Source organism: Haliotis rufescens, unplaced genomic scaffold (genome assembly GCF_023055435.1).
Source record: "Haliotis rufescens isolate VD_foot unplaced genomic scaffold, xgHalRufe1.0.p SCAF_6, whole genome shotgun sequence".
In the NCBI taxonomy this organism is placed as follows: domain Eukaryota; kingdom Metazoa; phylum Mollusca; class Gastropoda; order Lepetellida; family Haliotidae; genus Haliotis; species Haliotis rufescens.
The window spans coordinates 37,760,750-37,784,869 of NW_025964334.1; the positions used below are offsets into that span (position 1 = coordinate 37,760,750).

A 24,120-nucleotide genomic window follows, 5' to 3' on the forward strand; every position below is an offset into this window, starting at 1 on the left:
CTGTACCCACAGTATAGACTTTCTGGGTCAAACTCCTCTTACGGTATTCACTTTCGAAACTATTATATGAATGAACAGGGTGATATATTCTACCTAGTATGCACTAGACAAATAATGTAACATGTGAATAAGTATAATATATGTGAACAAGTACAACAATAAGACCAAAAAATGTTGTCAATGCTTTGGGAAAAGCCTGTCTATGTCTGCTGATCCCCGGTTCTATCAGATAAAGGACAGTCTCGCCACAACACAGCTGTTGCTGAAAGGGGATATAAGCAATAACATAGTGATGTGGGTCAGCTCACTGACACTTTTTACTGGCACATGTGCCGATCAGTGGCATGAGCCTTCCCCATATGACCCAATCGGCTGATGACACTCTAACCATTATTCGAGTTGACCAATTGCTCTGTCATTCAAATTCTTATGCATGTAACGTCATATGCAATAAAATGTCTGTTCTAGTCATTGCGCAGGATGAATAACATTACTGAATTTGCCTATTACTTATACATGTTCCTGTGGCATATCATGCCCTCATTAGACCCATATTCTGTATAAGTAATTTCGAATCCGTGTTGACAAAAACTGAGCAGGGAAACGACAATGTCGCGTTTGATTTTGACAGACTACGAAATATCGATGAAAACAGGATTTCTACTTGACGAACCCCTGGTAAGTAAACTACTGACTATTTCTATACACCTACCAAAGCAAAGTTTGTTATCTAGTTCAGGCCAGTGGCCTCCAGTAAAGTTGTGACTACTGACAGCTTTCTCTGTCCAGGGGCGGGACGCGTAGGGTGCTGGCTAGGCGGAGTGCAAGATGTGCACTTGGGTGAGTGTGAGTGAGTTTGGTTTTACGCCGCTTTTAGCAATATTCCAGTAATATCACGGCGGGGGACACCAGAAATGGGCTACAAACATTGTACCCATGTCGTGATTCGAACCCGGGTCTTCGGCGTGACTTTGTGCACTTGGGGGTGGGGTGGGGATCAGGTACGTGGGGTTGGGATGCTGTAGGCGATTGGGGACCGGTCATCATTTTCTACGCGGCGTGTGTGTGTGTGTGTGTGTGTGTGTGTGTGTGTGTGTGTGTGTGTGTGTGTGTGTGTTTGTGAGTGTACGAGAAACCGGTTTGGACATGTGTATCCATCCCCGTACAAGGTCAGCTAGCAGACAACTCGCAGAGGAATACTTTTGCTGGGTCTAAAAGGAATCAGGTTAAAATGGCACCCTGCTAAAACGGGCTGGTAAAAAGCAGCACCATGTATTTATGATATAATATTTGTCTGTGTGAATACGGAAAGCCCTTCTTAATACATTTATTCAACAAAGACAGCATTGACCGATATCACTTAAACGATATAATACTATTCAACAAATATTCAACGTCTATACAACATTCTCCGAGTATAACGATGTCCTCTTGTAATATCATTCAAACCACATCATACCATTCAACAAACATTCAACATGTATCCAACATTCTCCGAGTATAACGATGTCCTCTTGTAATATCATTCAAACCACATCATAACATTCAACAAACATTCAACATGTATCCAACATTCTCCGAGTATAACGATGTCCTCTTGTAACATCATTCAAACCACACCATACCATTCTACAAAGTTTCAACATGTATACAACATACTCCTAGTATAACGACGTCCTCTTGTAATATCATTCAAACCACATCATACCATTCAACAAACATTCAACATGTATCCAACATTTTCCGAGTATAACGATGTCCTCTTGAAATATCATTCAAACCACATCATACCATTCAACAAACATTCAACATGTATCCAACATTCTCCGAGTATAACGATGTCCTCTTGTAACATCATTCAAACCACACCATACCATTCAACAAAGTTTCAACATGTATACAACATACTCCTAGTATAACGATGTCCTCTTGTAATATCATTCAAACCACATCATACCATTCAACAAACATTCAACATGTATCCAACATTCTCCGAGTATAACGATGTCCTCTTGTAACATCATTCAAACCACACCATACCATTCAACAAAGTTTCAACATGTATACAACATACTCCTAGTATAACGATGTCCTCTTGTAATATCATTCAAACCACATCATACCATTCAACAAACATTCAACATGTATCCAACATTTTCCGAGTATAACGATGTCCCCTTGAAATATCATTCAAACCACATCATAACATTCAACAAACATTCAACATGTATCCAACATTCTCCGAGTATAACGATGTCCTCTTGTAACATCATTCAAACCACACCATACCATTCAACAAAGTTTCAACATGTATACAACATACTCCTAGTATAACGATGTCCTCTTGTAATATCATTCAAACCACATCATACCATTCAACAAACATTCAACATGTATCCAACATTTTCCGAGTATAACGATGTCCCCTTGAAATATCATTCAAACCACATCATAACATTCAACAAACATTCAACATGTATCCAACATTCTCCGAGTATAACGATGTCCTCTTGTAATATCATTCAAACCACACCATACCATTCAACAAAGTTTCAACATGTATACAACATACTCCTAGTATAACGATGTCATTAAATGTCACGAACTAAATGTGCGTGTGTTATGTGTCGTCACTGGTTTCAGTGATTCAATTGAGACGCCTAGTTTGAAATATGTCTGTGAATTAGTTTTAAAATGCCTATATATAGATCACTTCGTTTGTTTGTTTGTTTGTTGTTCAATACCACCCTTTGCAATATTCCAGCTATGTGACGCCGGTCTGTAAATAATCGGGACCAGACAATCCAATGATTGACATCGATCTACGAAATTAGGATACGATCACATGCATCAAACGAACCTGACCACCCGATACCGTTAGTCGCCTCTTATGACAGGAAGACCGATCTAAGCCGGATGTTCACGACCCTTTTTTACACGAGTGGCCCCACGACAGGCACGAGGCCCATATCTAAATAAAGTGACATATATCTCTGCTAGCAAGTCCTTGCTTGATAATCAATACTAATTTGTTCCGTTACGGTGAGTTATTGGCTGCAACACGTCATGCCAAACGGGACAATTTGCCAGCAAGGTGGTGGGTAACAGACTGTCTGTTATTACCGTATATACTAACATAATACGTGTACCTGGAAATTTCAGGTATTATACATAATATCTTTTTATACGTTTAACTGTAACATATACAAAACCCGTGAAGTGTTGATGAATAGCGAGCTGTCAACTGTCATGGCCGCACTACTGCCCGGGGACAGGATGGCCCAGTCCTGTAATAAGCGACAATTCGCTGTGTAGAGTTGCGTTCTTGAGGCGGTCCAGATGATCGTAAGTTCAAATCCTGTTTGTCCTTATCATCATGTTTCTAGGTTTGTCAGCACCATATCCGTGCTCGTAGGTTTCAACAAAGTGGTAAACGTGTTAGACCTCCATCCACTTCTATATTACCCAAAAACATCCTGGAACCAGTCTAGAAGAGAATTATAGTTTACAGGCGATGAAACATTCGTTAGTAGGAATGAGATACCTCTACAGATGCACCTTGCACGTTACGGGTGAGAATGGATGTTTAAAGTGCATCTCTCAACCCATGCCTGCCGTAAAAGGCGACTATGCTTGTCGTAAGAGGCGACTAACGGGATCGGGTGGTCAGGCTCCCTGACTTGGTTGATGCATGTCATCGATCCCAATTGCGTGGATCGATGCTCATGATAACAATCACTGGTTTGTCTGGTCCACACTCGATTATTTACAGACCGCCGCCATATAGTTGGAATAGTGCTGAGTGCGGCGTTAAAGAAACAAACAGACAAAAATAAAATTTAATAAGTAAATAAAGTGCATCTCCCCCATTTTGCTAAAGCCGTTTAAGAATATGTCCTTTTGTTAAGCGTATATGAGTGAACGGGTAACACGTGTAAACATACCTGATGTTACGTGTCGTTGGTTATTGGCGGAATGTTACGAGTCGTTGGTTATTGGCGGAATGTTACGAGTCGTTGGTTATTGGCGGAATGTTACGAGTCGTTGGTTATTGGCGGAATGTTACGAGTCGTTGGTTATTGGCGGAATGTTACGAGTCGTTGGTTATTGGCGGATGTGGGGCGTTTTCTGTTGTTAAAGTTGCAACTTTGTTTCCATCACTAACGTTAATTGACTGCAACAACTGCAAACCATGAAATCACGTGCTTACCGCCGAGTTGCACCACATGATACCGTAACCGACGTGAATCGATTGTTTGGGTCTTGAAACATTCGTCACCACTCGCACGTTTCCGTAATCTACAACAAGCCTGTCCCGAAATGGGACGAGTTGGTCACGAATGGGTCGTGAAACTGTGACGCCGAGGGACGAACATAGCGGAGGAAGAACAAATCTAAAGCGATCGTTTTGTTTGACTGCAATATGTTGCCACAGGCCGAGCAGCAGGTGTACAGGTGGATATGAAACGTATCAATGATTGCTCAAATATAATTCCTAGGGCATTGATGCCCGCCTCGAACAACTTTGGGTCTGCTGTGGCAGGTGAGGTGAGGTGAAATTGGGTTTAACGTCGCGTCCAAGATCATTGCACTTATATAGCGACGTGCATGCATGCGTATGTGTTTGTGTGGCTGTTTGTACTAGTCCGGACTGATGTCGATTTATAGTGCTAGCCCACTGAGATACAATGCCGCAGTTTAACATGAATACCCCACGCAGACAAAGTATACTGACTCCGAGACGACAAGTGCTTGTTTTAGCCCCTTCATGCCGAGCGCCAGACAGGGTGACAACAACAAGTACCATCTTTTAACGTCTTTTGGTATGACGCTGCCGGGTATCGAACCCCCGACCTTCCGCTCTCCGGGTGGACACTCTACCACTAGACCACGGAGGCGTTCTCTTCAGGATGAAAGGGCTGCCATTCTACACGGTGTCTTCCGCAGACTCCTATGTTGACTAAACAACAGGTGTTATGGATGTCTTCGGGAAATTCAGTTTCTTTCTTCAAAGGAGAGATGGGAGGATCCGTGTGTATTCGCGACTATTGATAATAAACTTAAATGGTATTAAAAAAAAACCCAGCAAAACAGCGCACAATCGAGTGCACTTCGTTTGAGGCATTTTAATATTGATACAGCTATTCTTTCCTGGTTTTATAGGACGTTCCGACCGTATTACAAATTTCTATTTCTACTGTTGGTATGGGATCTAATAACATGAATTGTAAGCATTGCGATCAAACGTACACGTACCCAGCGTACTGTTATGAAGAACAGACCGCCTCCGTGGTCTAGTGGTAGAGCGTCCCCCGGAGAGCGGAAGGTCCGGGGTTCGATCCCCGGCCGCGTTATACCAAAAGACGTTAAAAGATGCTACTTGTTGTTACCCTGTCTGGCGCTCGGCATTAAGGGGCTAAAACAAGGACTGGTCGGCTCGGAGTCAGTATACTGTGTCTGAGTGGGGTATTCATGTTAAACTGCGGCATTGTATCTCAGTGCGCTAGTGCTATAAATCGGACTAGTACAAGCAACCACAGAAACACACACACGTACATGCACGTCGCTATATAAGTGCAATAATCTTGGACGCGACGTTAAACCCCATTTGACCTCACCTCACCTATGAAGAGCAACACATAGCACATCACGTAAAATACTTGTCGACAGACTTGTGGTGTAGTGGATACTGCGTCTGCCCGGGGAGCTAAGGTAGGTAGTTCGATCCACTGGTCCTGTAAGTCATTGCGTCTGTCCGGGGAGCTAGTAGGTAGTTCAATCCACTGGTCCTATAAGTCACTGCGTCTGCCCGGGGAGCTAGTAGGTAGTTCGATCCACTGGTCCTGTAAGTCACTGCGTCTGTCCGGGGAGCTAGTAGGTAGTTCAATCCACTGGTCCTATAAGTCACTGCGTCTGCCCGGGGAGCTAGTAGGTAGTTCGATCCACTGGTCCTGTAAGTCACTGCGTCTGCCCGGGGAGCTAGTAGGTAGTTCGATCCACTGGTCCTATAAGTCACTGCGTCTGCCCGGGGAGCTAGTAGGTAGTTCGATCCACTGGTCCTGTAAGTCACTGCGTCTGTCCGGGGAGATAGTAGGTAGTTCGATCCACTGGTCCTGTAAGTCATTGCGTCTGTCCGGGGAGCTAGTAGGTAGTTCGATCCACTGGTCCTGTAAGTCACTGTGTCTGTCCAGGGAGCTAGTAGGTAGTTCGATCCACTGGTCCTGTAAGTCACTGCGTCTGTCCGGGGAGCTAGTAGGTAGTTCGATCCACTGGTCCTATAAGTCACTGCGTCTGCCCGGGGAGCTAGTAGGTAGTTCGATCCACTGGTCCTGTAAGTCACTGCGTCTGTCCGGGGAGCTAGTAGGTAGTTCGATCCACTGGTCCTATAAGTCACTGCGTCTGTCCGGGGAGCTAGTAGGTAGTTCGATCCACTGGTCCTGTAAGTCACTGCGTCTGTCCGGGGAGCTAGTAGGTAGTTCAATCCACTGGTCCTATAAGTCACTGCGTCTGTCCGGGGAGCTAGTAGGTAGTTCAATCCACTGGTCCTGTAAGTCACTGCGTCTGTCCGGGGAGCTAGTAGGTAGTTCGATCCACTGGTCCTATAAGTCACTGCGTCTGTACATGCGGTGGAAAGAGTGTCTGCGCGGAGAGCAGACGGTCGTTGGTTCTATACCCTGGCCGCGTCATACCAAAAAGCGTTACCCTACTTGGCGGTCGGCATTACGGGGTAAAACAATGACTGGGTGGTTCTGAGTACGGATACTGTGTCTGAGTGGGTGTCCATGTTAACCTTGCTCTATAAAACCAACATTAGCCTGGTCAATGACGAGCAGATCCGGGGTAGAATAGGTTTTCAGCATCCCATTATTGCTGTTAAAAAGCGACCATGCTTGTCTAAGAGGCGACTAACGGGATCGGATGGTCAGGCTCGCTGACTTGATTGAAGCATTTAATCGTATCCCAATTGCGTGGATCATGATGTCAATCACTGGATTGTCTGGCCCAGACTCGATTATAATGTGTCTTTTGAAGCACTGACAGATCAAATATCCTGTCTCTTACATAATCCCAGGTCAACGTGACTCGACCTTGACCCCTATTGGATACCCTCTGGGGAGGGGAGGATGTGGTATTTTGATTTGAGAGGAAATATGTTTTACAGTTTGAATTTATTTTTCTCTTTTTTTTCAGACCCAAAGTACATTTTTCCAGAACACCCAACATGTACAATTCATTGAGTTATATTACTAAATAACAGTTCACCTCCACGCCAGCAGATAGTGACCTGATACTGATGCAAGCCAACATATGTCAGGATGTTATTAATGTGTTTTAGATACGCCTCCCGTCCTACTTCGACCCCTGGACCAGGTTGGCACTCAGTCTCGTCAAGCGCATCGAAACCAAGACTTTGAGGGATGAAATTCCAAAGGTACGCATTCTCAAAATCAAAATGTCACTTAAAACCAGACTGACACACGGAGTCTTAAAATTGTTTCTTTCTGTCTGATGGTATATCTTGTAATCACATCCTCCATTTGCGAGAGTTTTGGATAAGTTGTGTTCAACGTTATGACTAAAACTGGATGGCCCACGTTTCACAAAGCGATCTTAGCTCTACGACTCTCTATATATTAAGTCTATGTAAAGTATCCCCGTGTTTGGGGTTTTCGGACGCTTAAGAAACATTCGTAGTTTTCTCGCTATTCATCAGAACAACTGTCAATGATCTCACTCACTTATAAAAAACGACTTTATCTTAAAAACAGGCTATAATCTGAGTATTGTCATGGCGCGAGTATACGCGATAAACATTGGGCCCTACGAATTGTGTGTTTGGTCTTCTGAATGGGAGGAGGTATTCCCCTTTCAGCTTCCTGTGTTAGACGTGAGCTGTCTGTCCGGAGAAAAGGAGGTCAAGTTGGCCCATATGCAGCTGGTGTTCATCACATCTGGCTATCTCTGGATGGACTCCACCGATGTGCCCAGGGTGAATAACGCCGTCACTTGTGTGATGAGAATCAACAAAGGGGAAAGGGGACGTTTACCATTTAGCTGCATGTAATGATAACAAACCGATGGATTCTGAAGATGTAAACGTTGTTCCATATAATCCCATTCTGTGCAATTCAAGGTATGTGTGATCCAGGGGTATGTGTGATCCAGGAATATATCTGATCCAGGAGTATATCTGATCCAGGGGTATGTATGATACAGGGGTATATCTGATCCAGGAGTATGTATGATCCAGGGGTATGTGTGATTCAGGATTATGTGTGATCCAGGGGTATGTGTGATTCCGGGGTATGTGTGATCCAGAGGTATGTGTGATTCCGGGGTATGTGTGATCCAGGAATATGTGTGATTCAGGACTATGTGTGATACAGAGGTATGTATGATACAGAGGCAGGTGTGATCCAGGGGTATGTGTGATGCAGGGGTATGTGTGATCCAGGAGTATGTGTGATCCAGGGGTATGTGTGATGCAGGGGTATGTGGGATCCAGGAGTATGTGTGATCCAGGAGTATGTGTGATCCAGGGGTATGTATGATACAGAGGCATGTGTGATACAGAGGGATGTGTAAGATCCAGAGGTATGTGTGATGCAGGGGTATGTGTGATGCAGGGGTATGTGTGATCCAGGAGTCTTTCAGTGATATTCACCCTGCGTTTGTGACATTTTGAGAACTATCTTAGGTTCCTTTTCTCCGCCTCAGGTTCTTCCTCCACCTCTCGCTGTACCGCTGTACGCCATGTATGAGAAGTATGGCATGGCGCCTGTTATCACGTACGCTGACGTGATCCTCAGCAACGCTGTCTTCAAAGATCCGAACAGGTACCTGCTGACATTATTAGATAGTTGCCTGACAGAGGCCTATCAAGTCTGAGCTATCAAGTCTGAGCCATCAAGTCTGAGCTATCATGATCGGGTGGTGATGCATGTCGTATCCCAATTGCGTGGATCGATGCTCTTGATGTCAATCACTGGATTGTCTGGTCCAGACTCAATTATTTATAGACCGCCGTCATAGAGCTGGAATATTGCTGAGTGCGGCGTTAAACAACAAACAAACAAATACGGGTACATCTCCAGAAGCCTTACCCATATACATTGTATATTTATTTTCGCTTAAGCGCTGTATAAATTATTGGTTAAAACTAACGACTCTTCCATCCACGCGATACCCAGTAAAAGCCTATAACATGCTGTTCTATCTGGATCCAAATGCCAGTCACTCACGCAATAAAAATAATTGGGCAACAAATATCGAAATCACCCTTTTCAGTTTAGGCCTTGGATACGCATGGATGGATCAGGGTGTTGGAAATGTCAAGATGTTTATGTCATTATTACTCCAAAGAGCTAAAGATTGTTTTCAGCAAATGTGGATAGAAAAACTAAGAAATAACAAATGTACATGTACCTATTCTCTCTTCGGGGCGGTCGGGTAGCCTAGTGGTTAAAGCGTTCGCTCGTCACGCCAAAGACCCGGGTTCGATTCCCGACATGGGTACAATGTGTGAAGCCCATTTCTGGTGTCCCCCGTCGTGATATTGCTGGAATATTGCTAAAAGCGGCGTAAAACCATATTCACTCACTCACTATTCTCTCTTCAAACAACAACTTATACTCGAAGAATATCTAATATCTGTTACAATAAATAAATCGAGTATCTCTAGCGCAGTTCAGAGCAGAATATTATGATTTAAAGATCTTTAAACGTATATTTAAAAAGTCTAACAATATCTGTACATCTTGTAACCTTAATGTTGTAGAAAACGAGCATCATGTTATGCTTGTGTGTAAACTCTATCGTCAATTAAGAAACAAGTATATTCCAAAGAGGTTTATAACTTACCCAAATATTAATTTGTTTTGCATACTCATGTCAACTTCAAATATTACTTTATTACAAAATATTGCATTGTACATACATCATGCATTGTTAGTTAGAAGAAACACCCATACCTTGTACATACGTTGAACTATGGGCCTATGGCCTTTCAGTTTGCAATGAATAAAACAATTTGAAGGCTTACATGCTGAGTCAGTGAGCGGTATCCAACGGGAGACCAAAAATAACACGTAACCCCTATAAGGGTATACCTTTCTGCCCTTTGTTATAACTACTTTCTTAAGGTTTCTATGAAGATAAAATAACGCGCGCCAAGAGTTGTTCGAAAATGTTGCCACATTTTGGGGGTAAAGCGGGATTGGTCTCAACGATCGATGGCTAACTTTAAACTAACTTTTGGGGGGAACAGTTGTTGACGAGATACATTCGATAGTGAACCTACATCTACATATATGTCATATTATTGTTTATCCTTTATTTCAGACCTGCGTCTGTAGAGTAAGTAGCCTTAACATTTACCAACACATCTTAACAATCGCCTCCTTGTTGTAGTGGATAGGCGTATGCCCGTAGCACGCAAGGTCGGTGGTCCGATCCTCCCTCCATAAATGTTTATGAATCGTTAGAATCATCTCGTCAATATTAAAAGTAAATTTTACTATGACACCGGACCACATGTACAATGTAAGCATTCCAGTCCATCGGAATATATTTTTTTTCGCCATGAAAAATAATGAGTTTCGAAACGAAACTTCGAGAATAAGTACAAGACATAAGTGTGATATCGTTCAGAGATATTGTAACCGTTAGACTTTGTGTGAAGAGTTGACGTAATGCTTCAGTTTAATATTTTATGTGAACGATTTGTTTATTTGTGTTTAATACAACAAAGGAACCTGGCGGCTATTGTTGCCATTCCTGGCAGGTCCCAGTGGGACTGGTTCTTCGCCGTGGGGGCAATGGCGGAACTGGACTTTGGCGCAGCAATGAAGGTACCAACCAAGTCTCTAATCTCACGACTCTATCTTCCTTCAGCCATAATACCGACTTACAAACATAATCTTTCAGTCTTACTATTATTTAGTGATGATTTGTAGGTCTGCTAATACATAATTTTAATCCATTCCACCCGTATAGATTTCGAGTATATATTGGTCCACAGAATACGATGTTTGATCGGGTGGTCAAATTCGGTGACATTTTTTATGGTGTGCCGTGTACCCCGGTCAACACTCCGAAAATATTAATCACTGGTTTGTCTCGTCCAGACTCGATTATTTACAGGTCGACGTTTTACACAGGGATATTGATAAATGTAACGTTATAACAACAAAATAGCAATATTAGTTTATAGAAGACTCCAACATTATTTGGAAACAGATTGGTTAAAAATAGTTCAGTTCCCTTCATAGAAATAAACTATGACAGCCTACATGAAGAATTAGTAAGAATATTGAATGTTAAGCAATTATATTGACACGATAATGTTAATACATTTTTTTCCTTTATTTTGCTTGCGTTCCGAAGGACATTTTACTGCGCAAATATCATATTTAGTTTGTATTTAATTATGAAATATTATAAATCTGGAAATATTAAAGGGTATTCCACCCGTAAAATATTGTTTACTGCTTGTTTGGACCACGTACAGTCCCCTTCAATGACTCAGAGTAAGCTCACGGGGATCATTAACAGAATGCATAGTCTATAAACTCACACGCAAAAGAAACGCAAGTGGTTTTAAGCAAATAGGTAACAAACACGGAACCATAAATTGATACGAGTTTTTAGCATGCAGTGAAGCCTGATGGTATTTTCAATATTTTTGGTTGCATTTTGGAACCCCAAAGTAAAACACAACATAAAAAACGAATCGCCAAAACGCACCATTTCAATGAATATGTGGGTATCATGCACCCATTTCTCGCGAAATCGTGAACTGTAGTGGGTATAAAACTATGGCCGTTTCTTGGACCTACCACTCCTTGGTCAACAATGCCACGCCTAACTCAAATTCAGAGAAACCAGGCTATCGGACGTTTGGAAGCTGGAGAAACTGTCCAAGATGTTGCCCGTCATTTCAACGTTAACATAACCACAATTTACTGTCTCCTGCATCGATACAATGCTACACAGACCACAGATGACCTTCCTCGGAGCGGTCGTCCTAGGGTCACCACACCTCGACAAGATCGGCAGATTACCCGTCAACACCAGCGACATCCGTTCCTAACTGCAAGTGAAAGTGCTCGAAAGACCATAGGAACACATAATCGACACATTAGCCGGAACACTGTGATCCGACGTCGTCCTGTTCTCCAACCACGGCATCGACAAGCACGACTTCAGTGGGCACAGGGGCATCACAATTGGCGTCATCGTGAGTGGAGGCGTGTCATCTTCTCTGATGAAAGTCTCTTTTGTGCCTCCCATGCAGACGGAAGAGTCAGAATTTGGCGGCGTCGAGGTGATCGTTTCGCTGACAGAAACTTTGTGGAAAGGGATCCATGGGGTGGACCTTGCGTCATGATATGGGCAGGGATTGGACTTAATGCGAGACTTGGACCCATGTGCTTTCTGAATGTTGGTCAAGGTCGGGGACACGGCGTCCCTGCTCAGCGGTATATCGACCAAGTGATCAGACCCCACGTTGTTCCATTTTTTGCACAACATCAACAACACATTTTCCAGCAGGACAACGCTCGTCCCCATGTTGCCAGAGCTACCATGGCCTTTCTGCAACAACACAACATCCGTGTTCTACCGTGGCCAGCCCCCAGCCCTGATCTGAACCCCATCGAACACTTATGGGATGAGGTTCAAAGGCGTCTGCACAATATGCGCCCAGTCCCTACAACTGCCGATGAACTACGCACATCTGCTCTGGATGTGTGCAGGAGGATCCCTAGGGCCTTCACAAATCGTCTGATCCACACAATGTACAGGAGATGTGTGGCAGTGATCAATGCTAATGGTGGTCACACCAGGTATTGACTGACATTTTGGGTATTGACCCGAAACTGTGTAAGCCCTTAACATTTGAAAAAAACAATTATGTCATCTGCCTTTTAAACCATGAGACTGTCTTCAGTCAAATTTTTGTCAATCTTGCCCTATTAGTATTTCTTGTCTTTACTGTTGAAAATAAATAACATGTATACTGCATACTCGACTTGCATTTCTTTTGCGTGTGAGTATAGAATATATATTTTCTGTATATCGGGGCAGTTTCAGTTTCAGCCGACTGAGGCTTAGAAGCATTTACAGTCTCTTCAGTCACTTTGTATCAATCTTGTTCGTTGTCAGCTACCAAGTAGGTTCGTTTGCACAGTAACGTACACTGCTTGTGCCGACATGCATGTCTGTAGCGTATTGATTTACGCCACCTCGGTTACTTTGTCACTTATGCGAGGGCGTGTCATGTTATCCTTTGAGCAACCAACTTCGCCAAACTTAAGATGTCACGATTAATCGAACAGGGACTAGTGAATCAATGGTTGGTAACGATTCACGCCGGAACGGATGACACACTACCAGCGAGATCAGTGTAAAGACCCGGACTTCATGTTAGTCATTCGGACCTATGGTGTCCAGATTGCCGTGCTGTACAACCTTTCACAACAAAATAGTTTTCTTTACTTTTTTTGTTGTTGAACGCCACACTCTGGACCAGACCATCCAGTGATTGGTATTGTCTACAAGCATCTACGTCGTCGGGGTAGAAGGACATGCCATGAACCAGCCTCATCCACCTGGTCGCCACTTATGACCATCATAGGTTGCCGGGGACCTTTTCCTAACTCGGATTTCCCACTGGGTGCTGAAGACCTATTCAAGCCCGGAAATCTTATTTTGGTGCTGGGGGCCTATTCTAACCTGGAATTTCCAATACCAGTGTTGGAATTCTAAGTACGAATATGTCGCCAGCACCCCGTAGGAATTCCGGGTACCAATATAAGATTTCCGGGTTAGAATAGGTCCCCAGCACCCCGTTAGAATTCCAGGTGAGAATAGGTGCTAGTACCAGTGTGAGAGTGTACATTGATACTGGGGACCTATTCTAACCAGGAATTCCAATGGGTTTCTGGCGACCTATTCGTATCCAGAATTCCCACATTGGTACTTGGGACCTATTCTAACCCGGAATTCCCACGGAGTGTCTTTCAGTACTACTGCGAAACAAATAATCGAATACTTCTAATATAAATTACCGCTTATTTTACTTCGAACATGAATATCCTAGCGCTCAGGTCTCTTTGTGAAACGGGGACTAAAATTGTATTTGTAATAGCTAAGTTACATCCAAGTGTTCGTTATAACCAAGCCTTCATTATAACCAAGTATTTCTGTAATCCTTTGACCCTAATACATAGATGAATACACATACTACATAATGTATTGAGTGGTGTTGAAATAAAAAGGTTATATTTCAGAACAGCTATCGAGTGAAGGATTCTTCCCAAAACTAAGCATATTCTTTAGTGGGTGAGTATTAAAATCGCCTTTCATTATTAACCCTTTACGGTAATCGTTCATATCCTTTAAACGACATGTGAAAATGAGAGACATGGATAATTTTTCCATTCTCTGTTATTTATGTTAAATAAACTTCATCACTTTGAAGCCAAATGGATGAAATACAACGATGTATCCGCAGTTTGAGATTCTCGAAGTGACACTGTTCTTCAAAGCGGCCTTGAGGTACTGTTGGTGACATAACGTAATGTCGTCTTGCACGTCGATTGACAGAAGTTGTTGTTTCCGTGCATTCACTGAACACTTAGAGGATGAAAGAGTGAGTGAGTGAGTTGGGTTTAACACAGTTATTTAACAGTATTTTTCAAAGACCTATGTCATACGTGACCAAATCACTAACAACATTGTGAAATTGTTGCACAATTATTTATTTCCAAATAAACAATTCATTTTGTACATGATGGCTTGTACAACATGTATTCCCGCGAACATGTATATAACAGTCTATAACACGGAATAACTTGACCTGCTCGCGGAAATACTCAGAGCTTGTATTGACCTAATAGGATTAGGTCACATGACTACGCTTCAGTTATTCCACCTTAATATTGTAAAAAGCGCATTCCAAAAAGTACCTCCTTGCCCATTGCGATGCAGGTAGTAGATACTTTACCACTTTGGTGAAACCTACAGGCAGGAATGATGTGTTGGCAATTCATGTATCAATGTCAGGTCGAATCTAGGATTCAAACCCACGACCATCGGATTCAAGCAGGACTAAAGGACTTGCACAAAGGATAGCACCTCTTTGACGACTGGACCACCGGTGACACTTGGGATAAAAAACCCATTTGATGTATTAATCATATTTGTTTCAGATATGACATGGAACCGCTGCCAGATGGTCTGATATTTGAAGGCGTAAAAGACGAACCCGTGAAGGTGAGAACTTAAGTTTCATGAGGTGTGGTGGGGTGACCACGGAGTTGCGTCCCTTAGCCGTGGCAGGAATCGTGGCTCCCAATTCCGGATTCGTGATCCAGCGTGCCCGTAGGTAACCTAACAAATGTCTAAGTTCTGCATCACTTCGGGTTTTCTTCTCACTTTATATTGGTCATTTGAAAATTCTTCAAAACAACGTTAAACCCAACTCACTATATGGTTGTGGGTTTCCAACTGTTTCTACCAATAAACGGTCCCAGAGAGGTACAGTTGTTTGGGGGGATACTGCGAACATAACCGTATAAAATGTGAAGTCGTGTTGCAGATGGCAGGCGCCAATGCTGGTCAGAGCCCGATATTCAAATCCCTAGATGCCCTGTGTGGGATACAGATTCGGGAAGGTAATATATCATTTAGCTTGTTTACAAGTTTTACTTTCCTTTTTTCAATTCAGTTGTTACAACGTAAGCTCTTCTGTTGGGAGAGAGCTTCTTTCCGATACACCCCCACTCTATGATGTCTGGTGTCGGCCATTTGTGCCCGGATGGTTTCAAAGTGGCGGATCGTAAGGTCCAGATTAACTGTGGTTGGTTGTGTATGTCTTCAATGTCTGTTTTAACAGGTGGAGTCAGTAATCCTTCCAAACCATTCACAACACTTACAATGTATTGCAATGTTCTATATGTATAATGCGTCTCCGTTGTTCACGTACTTAACATGTGTCCCGTGAAGATTCCGGGTTAGAGTTAGAGTCTTCAGCAACCCATGCTTGTCGTAAGAGGCGACAAACGGGATCGGATGATCAGGCACGCCGTTGACTTGGTTGATGGATGTCATTGTTAAAGCTTATATTGTATCAACATTCAACATATTTTACTCTTTTCATTCATCAATCCCGTCGGCTGATCTGGCAACATATTGTTGTAAATCTCTAAATCAAACACGTCGTTCGTCTCTGTTTACTTGATGCCAGTCACAAAAAGTACTTAAACGAACTTTAACTTTATTTCTCTTTTTTTTATCAGACAGACACCAGTACACACAGACGGTATGCGAGTACTTGTACCCCAGCCACCGGAAGTTGATTGCTGACCTTCGTCAGAGACCAGTCCAGCTGAAATCTGTTGGTAGGCATGACACAGTGTAATGAATTGTACCCGGAAAGTAGTACCAGCGTGCAGCTGTTTCGGCATTGATTTTGGTAAGACAAGGACTGGTCGGCTCAGAGACTGATTGGGATATCCACACACACACAGGCGCGCACGAACGCACGCATGCACGCACACACACACACTGTAGATTGGTAGATTAGGTGGTGCTTTTGTGTCGTCTCTGTCGTGGTGTGTGTCGTTTCTGTGGTGGTGTGTGTGTAACGTCTCTTTGGTGGTGTGTGTGTGTGTGTGTGTGCCGTCTCTGTGGTGGTGGTGTGTGTGTTACGTCTCTGTGGTGGTGGTGTGTGTGTTAAGTCTCTGTGGTGGTGTGTGTGTAACGTCTCTTTGGTGGTGTGTGTGTGTGTGTGTGTGTGTGCCGTCTCTGTGGTGGTGATGTGTGTGTGTTACGTCTCTGTGGTGGTGGTGTGTGTGTCTGTGGTGGTGTGTGTGTTACGTCTCATTGGTGGTGGTGGTGGTGAGTGTGTGTGTGTGTATGTGTGTGTTTGTGTGTGCGCGCGCGCGCCGTCTCTGTGGTGGTGGTGGTGTGTGTGTTACGTCTCTGTGGTGGTGGTGTGTGTGACGACTATGTAGTGCTGTGTGTGTGTGTGTGTGTGTGTGTGTGTAACGTCACTGTGGTGGTGGTGGTGGTGGTGGTGGTGGTGGTGGTGTGTGTGTGTGTGTGTGTGTGTGTGTGTGTGTGTGTGTGTGTGTGTGTGTGTGTGTGTGTGTGTGTGTGTGTGTGTGTGTGTGTGTGTGTGTGGTCCCTGCGGTGGTGTGTGTGTTACGTCTCTGTGGTGGTGTGTGTGTGTGGTGCCTGCGGTGGTGTGTGTGTTACGTCTCTGTGGTGGTGTGTGTGTGTGTGTGTGTCGTCTCTGTGGTGGTGTGTGTGCCGTCTCTGTGATGGTGTGTGTGTCGTCTCTGTGGTGGTGTGTGTGTCGGCTCTGTGATGCTGTGTGTGTCGTCTCTGTGGTGGTGTGTGTGTATATGCCGTCTCTGTGGTGGTGTGTGTGTCGTCTCTGTTGGGGTAGTGGTGTGTGTGTGCCGTCTCTGTGGTGGTGGTGTATGTTACGTCTCTGTGGTGGTGTGTGTGTCGTCTCTGTGGTGGTGTGTGTTTCGTCTCTGTGGTGGTGTGTGTGTTGTCTCTGTGGTGGTGTGTGTCGTCTCTGTGATGGTGTGTGTGATACGTCTCTGTGGTGGTGTGTGTGTGCCGTCTCTGTGGTGGTGTGTGTTTCGTCTCTGTGGTGGTGTGTGTTTCGTCTCTGTGGTGGTGTGTGTGTCGTCTCTGTGGTGGTGTGTGTCGTCTCTGTAATGGTGTGTGTTTCGTTTCTGTGGTGGTGTGTGTGTCGTCTCTGTGGTGGTGTGTGTGAAACGTCTCTGTGGTGGTAATTGTGTCGTCTCTGTGATGATGTGTGTTTCGTCTCTGTGGTGGTTTGTGTTTCGTCTCTGTGGTGGTGTGTGTTTCGTCTCTGTGGTGGTGTGTGTGTCGTCTCTGTGGTGGTGTGTGTCGTCTCTGTGGTGGTGTGTGTCGTCTCTGTGGTGGTGTGTGTGTCGTTTCTGTGGTGGTGTGTGTCGTCTCTGTGATGGTGTGTGTTATACGTCTCTGTGGTGGTGTGTGTGATACGTCTCTGTGGTGGTGTGTGTGTCGTCTCTGTGGTGCTGTGTGTCGTCTCTGTGGTGGTGTGTGTGTCGTTTCTTTTGTGGTGTGTGTCGTCTCTGTGATGGTGTGTGTTATACGTCTCTGTGGTGGTGTGTGTGATACGTCTCTGTGGTGGTGTGTGTGTTACGTCTCTGTGGTGGTAATTGTGTCGTCTCTGTGATGGTGTGTGTTTCGTTTCTGTGGTGGTGTGTGTTTCGTCTCTGTGGTGGTGTGTGTCGTCTCTGTGGTGGTGTGTGTTTCGTCTCTGTGGTGGTGTGTGTCGTCTCTGTGATGGTGTGTGTTTCGTCTCTATGGTGGTGGTGTGTGTGTCGTCTCTGTGGTGGTGTGTGTGTCGTCTCTGTGATGGTGTGTGTTATACGTCTCTGTGGTGGTGTGTGTGATACGTCTCTGTGGTGGTAATTGTGTCGTATCTGTGATGGTGTGTGTTTCGTCTCTGTGGTGGTGTGTGTTTCGTCTCTGTGGTGGTGTGTGTGTGTCGTCTCTGTGGTGGTGTGTTACGTCTCTGTGGTAGTGTGTGTCGTCTCTGTGGTTGTGTGTGTTTCGTCTCTGTGGTGGTGTGTGTGTCGTTCCTGTGGTGGTGTGTGTCGTCTCTGTGGTGGTGTGTGTGTTTCGTCTCTGTGGTGGTGTGTGTGTCGTCACTGTGGTGGTGTGTGTCGTCTCTGTGATTGTGTGTGTTTCGTTTCTGTGGTGGTGTGTGTGTCGTCTCTGTGGTGGTGTGTGTGTCGTCTCTGTGGTGGTGTGTGTTTCGTCTCTGTGGTGGTGTGTGTCGTCTCTGTGGTGGCGTGTGTGTCGTCTCTGTGGTGGTGTGTGTGTCGTCTCTGTGGTGGTGTGTGTGTCGTCTCTGTGGTGGTGTGTGTGTCGTCTCTATGATATTGTGTGTGATACGTCTCTGTGGTGGTGTGTGTGTGCCGTCTCTTTGGTGGTGGTTTGTGTTACGTCTCTGTCGTGGTGGTGTGTGTCGTATCTTTGGTGGTGTGTGTGTTGTCTCTGTCGTGGTGTGTATCGTCTCTGTGGTGGTGTGTGTTTCGTCTCTGTGGTGGTGTGTGTGTCGTCACTGTGGTGGTGTGTGTCGTCTCTGTGATTGTGTGTGTTTCGTTTCTGTGGAGCTGTGTGTGTGTCGTCTCTGTGGTGGTGTGTGTGTCGTCTCTGTGGTGGTGTGTGTTTCGTCTCTGTGGTGGTGTGTGTCGTCTCTGTGGTGGCGTGTGTGTCGTCTCTGTGGTGGTGTGTGTGTCGTCTCTGTGGTGGTGTGTGTGTCGTCTCTGTGGTGGTGTGTGTGTCGTCTCTATGATATTGTGTGTGATACGTCTCTGTGGTGGTGTGTGTGTGCCGTCTCTTTGGTGGTGGTTTGTGTTACGTCTCTGTCGTGGTGGTGTGTGTCGTATCTTTGGTGGTGTGTGTGTTGTCTCTGTCGTGGTGTGTATCGTCTCTGTGGTGGTGTGTGTGTCGTCTCTGTGATATTGTATGTGATACGTCTCTATGGTGGTGTGTGTGTGCCGTCTCTTTGGTGGTGGTTTGTGTTACGTCTCTGTCGTGGTGGTGTGTGTCGTATCTTTGGTGGTGTGTGTGTTGTCTCTGTCGTGGTGTGTATCGTCTCTGTGGTGGTGTGTGTGTTACGTCCCTGTGGTGGTGTGTATGTGCCGTCTCTGTGATGATGGTGTGTGTTACGTCTCTATGGTGGTGGTGTGTGTAATCTATGTGGTGTGTGTGTGTTACTTCTCTTGTGGCGTGTGTGTGTTTCGTCTCTGTGGTGGTGTGTGTTTCGTCTCTGTGGTGGTGTGTGTGTGTCGTCTCTGTGGTGGTGTGTTACGTCTCTGTGGTAGTGTGTGTCGTCTCTGTGGTGGTGTGTGTTTCGTCTCTGTGGTGGTGTGTGTGTCGTTCCTGTGGTGGTGTGTGTCGTCTCTGTGGTGGTGTGTGTGTTTCGTCTCTGTGGTGGTGTGTGTGTCGTCACTGTGGTGGTGTGTGTCGTCTCTGTGATTGTGTGTGTTTCGTTTCTGTGGTGGTGTGTGTGTCGTCTCTGTGGTGGTGTGTGTGTCGTCTCTGTGGTGGTGTGTGTTTCGTCTCTGTGGTGGTGTGTGTCGTCTCTGTGGTGGCGTGTGTGTCGTCTCTGTGGTGGTGTGTGTGTCGTCTCTGTGGTGGTGTGTGTGTCGTCTCTGTGGTGGTGTGTGTGTCGTCTCTATGATATTGTGTGTGATACGTCTCTGTGGTGGTGTGTGTGTGCCGTCTCTTTGGTGGTGGTTTGTGTTACGTCTCTGTCGTGGTGGTGTGTGTCGTATCTTTGGTGGTGTGTGTGTTGTCTCTGTCGTGGTGTGTATCGTCTCTGTGGTGGTGTGTGTTTCGTCTCTGTGGTGGTGTGTGTGTCGTCACTGTGGTGGTGTGTGTCGTCTCTGTGATTGTGTGTGTTTCGTTTCTGTGGTGGTGTGTGTGTCGTCTCTGTGGTGGTGTGTGTGTCGTCTCTGTGGTGGTGTGTGTTTCGTCTCTGTGGTGGTGTTTGTCGTCTCTGTGGTGGCGTGTGTGTCGTCTCTGTGTTGGTGTGTGAGTCGTCTCTGTGGTGGTGTGTGTGTCGTCTCTGTGGTGGTGTGTGTGTCGTCTCTGTGATGGTGTGTGTGATACGTCTCTGTGGTGGTGTGTGTGTGCCGTCTCTTTGGTGGTGGTTTGTGTTACGTCTCTGTCGTGGTGGTGTGTGTCGTATCTTTGGTGGTGTGTGTGTTGTCTCTGTCGTGGTGTGTATCGTCTCTGTGGTGGTGTGTGTGTCGTCTCTGTGATATTGTGTGTGATACGTCTCTATGGTGGTGTGTGTGTGCCGTCTCTTTGGTGGTGGTTTGTGTTACGTCTCTGTCGTGGTGGTGTGTGTCGTATCTTTGGTGGTGTGTGTGTTGTCTCTGTCGTGGTGTGTATCGTCTCTGTGGTGGTGTGTGTGTTACGTCCCTGTGGTGGTGTGTATGTGCCGTCTCTGTGATGGTGGTGTGTGTTACGTCTCTATGGTGGTGGTGTGTGTAATCTATGTGGTGTGTGTGTGTTACTTCTCTTGTGGCGTGTGTGTGTTACGTCTCTGTGGTGGTGTGTGTCGTCTCTTCGCTGGTGTGTGTGTCGTCTCTGTGGCGATGTGTGTTACGTCTCTGTGGTGGTGTGTGTGTCGTCTTTGTGGTGGTGTGTGTTTCGTCCCTCTGGTGGTGGTGTGTGTGTTGACTCTGTGATGGTGTGTGTGTCGTATCTGTGGTGGTATGTGTGTCGTCTCTGTGGTGGTGTGTGTGTCGTCTCTGTGGTGGTATGTGTGTCGTCTCTGTGGTGGTATGTGTGTCGTCTCTGTGGTGGTGTGTGTGTTGTCCCTGTGGTGGTGGTGTGTGTGTGTGGACTCTGTGATGGTGTGTGTCGTCTCTGTGGTGGTGTGTGTGTCGTCTCTGTGGTTGTGTGTGTGTGACGTATCTGCGGTGATGTGTGTTACGTCTCTGTGGTGGCGTGTGTGGCGTCTCTGTGTATGTGTGTGTGTATGTGTGACGTCTCTACGATGGTGTGTGACGTATCTGTGGAGTCTTGTGTGTGACGTTTCTGTTTTCATATTTTCAGTGGAGTCTAGTGGTAACAGCGAACTGAAGGCATCTTTCAACAACCTGATCCAAGCTGTGACTACCTTCAGGTCCTACCATGTACAGTTAGTTACAAAGTGAGTTGTTCACAAAATGATTGATAGTCTTCATCTGAGTAACACTTTGTTAGCAAAATGGATCAGGTGGCTAGGTTCCCAATTGTCACTGAACAAATAAAATCAATTTTTAGAAATAATTACTGCAGGTATCAGGGATGAACCATTTCTTTTTACAGTTTTGAAAGTGTAGCCACACATACAACTCTACAGGGTACTATACCCCATACAGCCGTCTCTAACAACTGACAAAATACGTCTAACAACTGACAGAAAACGTCGACCTCGAGAAGCAATGACTTAATTTATGTGGCTTGGTGATGAAGTTTTATCTTTTAATGACAAGGTTTCTCAGCAAAATATACCCAACGGATAATTTTTTTTATCCGTTTTCGTCTTTTACAAATAAATATGCATATATAAAAGATCAGGTAGGTACTACTTTCCCAGAGTGCAAACAAACTTGGCGTCGCACAGGGTCTATCAGGGTTCGACTCAGAATTGACTGACGTGGACCTGGGCAAATTACTAGTAACATTGTTATCCTTATCAAAATTTATAGTCTTAATTGCTGAAAACCATTGTCGATCAGGGTCTATAAGGTAGGGAAGTATACAGGGTTCCAAAGGAAGTCCCGTCCTACGTGTGGCTCTCATTCTCTGAATGTTCATACTTCTGTGAAATCCAAAGATCATAAACAGAGATTGTCATCTCCTCTTATTCTGAAGTACCTGTACCGACAGCAACCCCAGCATCAGTACTCAATGTATGTAAAATTACTTTACAGGTACTTCGTATTGGGAATGAAGAAGAATTTGCCAGAAGAAGATCTGAAGGCTTTGAAACCAGTGAAAGAATGTAGGTGCCGCTTTAAATATACTGAACCGCAAAATAAACGTCACCATGGATAGATATATGAGAAACCTTATTTGTCCAAACACTGTAAACATACTTTGAGACATATTAAAAAGATTAAACTTGGTAAAACTGGTCATCAAGGTTGAAATTTAAGTGTCAAATGTTCTTGTCCAGCTTGCAATCGTCCAAAGGCTTGGTGTCGCTGATTTCTTGTCAATCTTGGCATAGGGTAGCAATTCAATAACGAATGAATGTTATCCGATCTGGGTGGATTTTCATAGGGCAAGAAATGAGGAAACGCATGTGCATTTCAATTTGCATCGGGTTACCATGGCCGTTGCCGTGATGCGTTTTGGCGATTGGTTTTATAATCATCTGCTTTGTTTTTTTATCATCAAATGTCATTTCTCCGGACAAGGTAAAGTTAAATTTTAGAAACTTTTACAAAAATTATCCAGATATTTAAATGACAACTTTTCATGCACTTGGGTGACGTTTCTTTTGCGGTTCAGTATCATTTCATACTGAATAGTATCAATTTCCTCCCACCATATAGATAAATCCTGTATTAACTTTTTTTCTCAATATTTTCAGTTACCATGAGCTACATCAAAGGTATGAGGGACGACTGCAAGAAGTCGATGACGTCAACGTGATGACGTTAAGAACGTCAACGTGACACTTGGCACTACGGAAGACACACACAATGATGCGCATTTAAAAAAGTATTATAGTATTATATGTAGTTTATTGCTCTTTTAACTCTTCCGTCCACGGGATATATATATGTGTGTGTGTGCGTGTGCGTGTGCGTGTGCGTGTGCGTGTGTGCGTGTGTGTGTGCGTGTGTGTGTGTGCGTGTGTGTGTGTATGTGTGGGCGTGCGTGCGTGCGTGCGTGCGTGTGTGCGCGCGTGTGCGTGCGTAAGTGTGTGTATGCGCGTGTGTGTTGACAGTGAATGCCAGATACTCCACCGGCCACCGGTATTCATAACACTTAGCTATATATATATATATATATATATATATATATATATATATATATATATTCGTGCGTGTCAAAACTACTATAATCCACACAAGATCTTAGTTTTTGATATATATGTAGGATCGCCAGATCAGTGATCTCGTTGCACTTTTCAAAGTCGTAATTGTATAACGGCGTAGTTGTTTTAATTAAATTTGCGACATTCGCGACATGTCTTCAACATTTTATGTTTATGTTTATGTTTACATGGAGTTTTCTGATTTGTTTACGCTTGAATGTACATATATATTTGTAACAGAAATACCCAACTTGTTATAAACATCCTTTGATAAATTATTTTATGTCTCCTTTATTAATATAAACAAAAACTTCTCCAAACTCGCAGGGGCGTGGCCAGAAGAGGACACGCGCTACTACGATAACTGTCTTAGGATACACCACATGAGCGTTCATTCATTCCAACAAGTGAGGGAACACCTACATATTGTACGATACTACATACCCGTTGCCGTATTTCTTGAAATAAACACATAATTTAATGCTGTAGGTAAA

At 44.5% G+C, this 24,120-nt stretch overlaps 2 protein-coding genes across 2 annotated transcripts; both read left to right on the forward strand.

The window, feature by feature from the left end:
• Window positions 1–573: 573 nt before the first annotated feature.
• Window positions 574–10,955, forward strand: LOC125374836 (indoleamine 2,3-dioxygenase 1-like). The gene is made up of 6 exons (XM_048386508.1): window positions 574–678; window positions 7,337–7,432; window positions 7,874–7,990; window positions 8,719–8,837; window positions 10,342–10,356; window positions 10,751–10,955. The coding sequence occupies exons 1-6, from the start codon at window positions 610–612 to the stop codon at window positions 10,953–10,955; spliced, it is 621 nt and encodes a 206-aa protein (XP_048242465.1). The 5' UTR covers window positions 574–609.
• Window positions 10,956–14,218: 3,263 nt separating this feature from the next.
• On the forward strand, window positions 14,219–23,623 carry LOC124145838 (myoglobin-like). Its single transcript, XM_048386312.1, has 7 exons — window positions 14,219–14,343; window positions 15,213–15,276; window positions 15,602–15,677; window positions 16,302–16,403; window positions 21,649–21,745; window positions 22,512–22,582; window positions 23,177–23,623. The coding sequence occupies exons 2-7, from the start codon at window positions 15,220–15,222 to the stop codon at window positions 23,236–23,238; spliced, it is 465 nt and encodes a 154-aa protein (XP_048242269.1). The 5' UTR covers window positions 14,219–14,343; window positions 15,213–15,219; the 3' UTR covers window positions 23,239–23,623.
• The last annotated feature ends 497 nt before the right edge of the window (window positions 23,624–24,120 follow it).